The sequence below is a fragment of the Triticum urartu genome, chromosome 6A (assembly GCF_056163025.1).
Source record: "Triticum urartu cultivar PI428250 chromosome 6A, HENAU_Tu73, whole genome shotgun sequence".
Taxonomy (NCBI): Eukaryota; Viridiplantae; Streptophyta; class Magnoliopsida; order Poales; family Poaceae; genus Triticum; species Triticum urartu.
Window position 1 is genome coordinate 508,932,162 of NC_141878.1, and position 5,052 is coordinate 508,937,213.

General features: G+C 46.7%; 1 protein-coding gene across 2 annotated transcripts; it reads right to left on the reverse strand.

Moving 5' to 3' along the window:
• Positions 1–4,880, reverse strand: LOC125514496 (uncharacterized). Of its 2 annotated transcripts, none has more exons than XM_087528531.1 (7): positions 4,144–4,880; positions 3,976–4,056; positions 3,706–3,885; positions 2,928–3,098; positions 1,836–2,045; positions 1,619–1,707; positions 1–927 (listed from the first exon to the last, which is right to left on the reverse strand). In XM_087528531.1, the coding sequence occupies exons 1-7, from the start codon at positions 4,238–4,240 to the stop codon at positions 247–249; spliced, it is 1,509 nt and encodes a 502-aa protein (XP_087384657.1). In that variant the 5' UTR covers positions 4,241–4,880; the 3' UTR covers positions 1–246. The 2 variants fall into 2 exon arrangements, with proteins under 2 accessions (XP_087384657.1, XP_048535795.1); XM_048679838.2 differs by having other exon boundaries at positions 3,706–3,882; positions 4,144–4,743.
• Positions 4,881–5,052: the final 172 nt, after the last annotated feature.

Below are 5,052 nucleotides of genomic sequence, written 5' to 3' on the forward strand. Positions count from 1 at the left end.
TTCCAGGACCAACAGACCAAAACACATTTCATCTACATACACATAACATATATTCCTCGGTAATATATTAGTCCAAGATCACCACCTTCTACTAGCAAAAACCCAGCTTTCCCTTGACTTCCATCCATGATCCAACCTGGAGCTGCAGCTCCATTTTCTCTCCTTGTCACAGCCTTACAGGTAGTACAACAGAGGCGGCAAAATACCGAAATCTAACCATGTAACTGGGAAAGGAACAACAGCTGTTCAGCCCATGTAGCCGCTGCTGCGGTAGCGCAGCCCGCTCTGCTCGTAGGCCGCCGCATCGCAGTGGTTCACCGGCTTGATCTCCACGGCGCGGCGCGCGCTGTCCACCTCCTGCACCGCCCCGAAGACGATCTCGTTCGCCGCCTCGCAGCTCGGCTCGTAGAACGTCTGCGGCCCCAGGGAGTACTGCCTGTTGTGCTGCAGGTACTGCTGGTGATGCACCTGCTGCTGCTGCTGTTGCTGCTGGGGCGATTCCCCGTTGTTCCAGCCGTTGTACGGAGCCCGGCCCTGCCGGATGTGGTGGATCTTCTCCGGCTCCTTGGACATGAAAGCGTAGTTCTTGCGAGGGGTCGGCGTCCTCGTGTCCACCACCGGAGGCGTCTCGTCGCGCGGGATGGCGTAGCTTTCTTGCACTGGCCAGGGGCTTGCTCTGCCCTGCTGGTAATGGTGGACATTTGGGCGCTTCTTCCTGGAAAATGCTGCACCGACGATCTCGGCAACGGATGATTTTGCTCCTCCGATTAGCTTGCCGAGTGAGGTGAAGAACCCCTCTTCGACTTCTTGTTTCTCGGATTCGTCCTCGTTTGGGATTAGCGGGGGTCGAAGGGAAGGCTTTAGGGGCTTCTGAATCTGGTATGGAGGGATGCTTGCGATGCTGGCTTTCATTGGAGTCTGGAGTTCCTGCAAGATAATTTACATTCAAGACAATGCTGTGGTCAAATTTACTGCAACAAGATCCCTGTCAAAACTCAAAACCCAACTACTGCACAAAAAGAAAATGCAAATAACGTGACACCTATTTTCAAATTTAGGAGAAGGATAGCATGAGCCTACACAAGTGTGATATTTACAGTGTTATGTTTTGAAAATATTTCATACTGGATTATCCTTCCAGAATAAACAAATTGGACATTTATGCAGAAATTTCACATGCCCCACCTAGTTAATCAGAAGCAGCTTCTGGTTAAGATTGGGCAATTCAAATAGTGTAAGTGTACATATGTACAAGCTTCCATTCCGAATTACGTTAACTTGTCTGCTAGGTAGCACTGTCAACTTCCAGATAATAAGTTATTTTACCCAGCAATTTCAACTAGAATGCTGTACTGGTGTACAGCTATCCAACAATCTGGTAACTGTGGGCTATGTGCGGGCATAGTAAGGAAGTTAGATGGGGCCAATGAATGATGGACGTCAGCACCAGGAGTGACAAAAGACTGATGGCAACATATTCATGTGCTGGCCTGCTGGGGTACAGCAGGCCCATGGTCCATTGTAGCCCTTGCCTTATTTGCTAACTCTGCCAATCTGGCAGTCAAGTTACATGATGTTTTTCCCTCACAAACAAAGAAAAGAAATAGTAAGCACTTACATCTTCTGTTGATACCATCCCTAAAACCCGGCGTTGGAGCAATGCAAGCATGTAGCCGAAGAAAGCAGCAGCAAGAAGCAGTGCTACTCCTGTAAAGATACAACTTATGAAGTTTAGCTATACGGTACAAATGTTAAAAAGCTAACTCAGGTAGTAAGCATTGGCAACAAGTTATTCAGGCCATATAATAATTGCACAATATATGATGAATATATACCTAGAGGAAAACCAGCTTCATACTGGTACACACAGTCATCAAAGTTGAGCTGAATCTCCCGAATAGCTTGATTTCCTCTGTCAATCACCAAAAGGGAGCAGCTACTGGCAATGTAACGGACTTCAAAATCAGTAGAAAATTTTGCATCGTCACTTGGTCCATCAACATGCCCTCCTCTGCTTGATTTCCCACCAGCAATAGTTGTAACTCCTAAATGCCAGAACACAATATGTCAAGCACTTCTTTTATAATAAATTAGATAAGAAAAAACGTGTATAGGGATGGGACAGTATTTTGGTTCAATTTTACTGCAAAGTAACTCAGTTAATTTGAAGGTCGTAATATAATTATGCATGCTACGAAAATTCAACTGTCAGACTTCTCATTAAGTTAGATGAATGGTTCAATTTTACTGCAAAGTAACTCAGTTAATTTGAAGGTCATAATATAATTATGCATGTTACGAAAATTCAACTGTCAGACTTCTCATTAAGTTAGATGAATGGGTAAATTTGGGGCACACAGTAACATTGCAAGACAGCATTATTGCATTAACAGTGACAAGTAAAAGTGTTGTGCATGGAACAATTGTTGTTATGAAATAGAATAGCTATAGCAACTTAATCAAGTTAGAAAAGCAGAGAGGTTTCGTTTAATGATTCTTATATGCAGCTTTAGAACATTATACTGTTCCAAGAATAGCTTTGTATGCATACAAAAAAGCAGTATTCTCTATCATTTCTTGTCTCACAGTTGTGCTCTTCTGAGCTAACAATTAAGCTAAAAATTATCTTCCGTTTCTACAAATCAAGTGATGACCATAGAATGCTTTCAGTAAGTTTTTAGAAACATGTTGTACTTTGGTCACCACGACGACTTCGGAGATCACTCTAAGCAGATTTACTCAAGCTGGGTACATATATGCTTTGATATTAGTTTACACTTTTCATCCTTCCAAGTGCAATTTTGGATGTAGGTGCCAGTTACTAAATACATGCTGGAGAAGCCCAACAAAATCCAAAAGGCAGACATAGGATGCTCAAGGAACAGACAAAACCATGTGCATATACCCCACAAGACATTTTAGCTTACCTGTATCACTGATCTTTCTAACAGCCATGTTCATAGCATCAGCCACGTATATGTTGCCCCTGCCGTCCACCGTAAATCCCTTTGGATGGTTCATCTTCGCCTCTCGCAGCCTCCCATCAACATGACCAGGAATTCCTTCTGGTGAACCAGCAACAAGCTTTGGTCTGCTATCTGCATTTGTTCAGATCAGGGCCACGAGATGAAACCAGGGTCAATATAGCTCAAAATCATCTGTCGCTGAACATGGATAGCCATGTCATCATCACCTTATGGAAAATGTAGAAACAAAAAAAGTAGATCACAAAACAGGGTAAAGGTGTATAGGACAATCATCTTACAGAAGTCAAGATATCATCATGCCAACTTGTCCTTGCCAATGCTATAAATTATATCATCAACTTGAAGAGATGAACATGAACCCCACAAAAAAAAGATTAACACAAACTTTTTAAAATAACCCCAAGTGGATCGAACAACTTACAAATTATAGACCCAATTGCCCACTTTTACATGTGCAAATCACTTCTTCAAATGAAACAAACCAGGTAATAAGAACAGATGAAAAACGTCGCAATTTCGCACGGCTAACTAACAAATACATCGCAATCAAGAGATAGGCCAGAGCAGAATTCATGACTCCAACCAACCCACAGCATCAGCAGTTCAACACCAACCCTGACCAATCACTTGGCATACATCTGATTAGCAGAATCCCACTAGGCACTAACTAGATACTCCAAATTTAGGGAGCACTAGAAAGAAAAGGAAGGGGGCTCACATCGGGACAGCGGCAGCGCGATCCGGTAGATGTTGCTGTTCATGGAGTCCATGACGAGCAGCTCGCCACCCTGGGTGACCTCCACGGAGTACGGCTCGATCCCCAGCTTGCTGCCGTCGAAGACCGTCTCCACGGTGTAGCCGCCCTCGTACTTGACCATGGACTTCGCCCCGCTCGCTGCTTCCCACACAGAGAAACCAACATTGTTTGAGGAAAACCCGGATTCAAGAAACCTGGAAAGCAGGCGAAGAGAGGGATTCCAGCACTCACCTGTCTTGACCGTCGATTTGAGCGACCACAGCCGCTTCAGCACCGCCGACGCCGCATTGGAGAGGAAGCCGCTGACCACCTCTGCGACGGCAACCAAGAAAGCTCGTCAGGACCGGACCAAATCAAGAAACGCAGAAGGGGAGAGAGAGAGCGAGAACCCGGGCTCACTTGCGGGGTACGACGCCGCGGAGGCCGGAGGGGCGAAGGCGCCGAGCAGGAGCGCGGCCACGAGCAGCGCCGCGACGCCACCCCTTACAGCACCCATTCGGCCACTACTACTACTACTACGGCGCACGGTCCCTGAGGAGCCCCCGACAGCGCGAAGCCAAGGAGCGGGGGAGCGAAGGGTGTGCCGGCGGGGGGGTTCAGTGGGAGCGGGAGGCGGCCATTTGGGGAGGACAAGAGTCTCAGATCGAGGAGGGGAATGGGGGGAAACGCCCAGGAATCCGAGCTTTTCTTGCGGGGAGGGGGCGGAGGAGAGAGGGATTAAAAAGGAGGGGAAAGGGACAAGAGAGGCGCTGTTTCGCCTGGCTGCTGCTGCTGCTGGCTGCCACTCTCCGGTCGCCTTCTTGCGCTGCGCTTCGCTCTACGGAAATTTTCGGCTGGGGTTTTGGGGGGAGAGGGAGGGGGTGAGGAGGATGTGACGGCGACGAGAGAGGGAAAGAGGGGCGTTCACGTGCAGAGGGGGTGGTGATGTAGGTGGTGTTCATCCGTCATTTCGGCGTCCCCTTTAAAACCCCTCGCCGCCTTTTCACTGGACTAGAGGAATCTGGGGAAAGAAACGAGCTTTTTGTTTAGGGACCTCCTAAATCTCCACCGAATATGATCAAGCTTTTTTTTTTAAGAAATCGAGTGCTAATCATGCTTGATTGCATATATGCCCTCGGCACCCAACTCTCTATTGGGCATTTTAAGGGGAAAACAACTGTCTATTTGAGGGCAACTTTTATGAAAACGCAGGTTAAGGCTCCTCAATGCATTTTGTATCTTGAGTCGTATCATATGCATTAGATGTGTATTTATATATGCTTATTCGGTGGCTTGTATCTCAAAAAATCTCTCATTTAATGTTTTTTA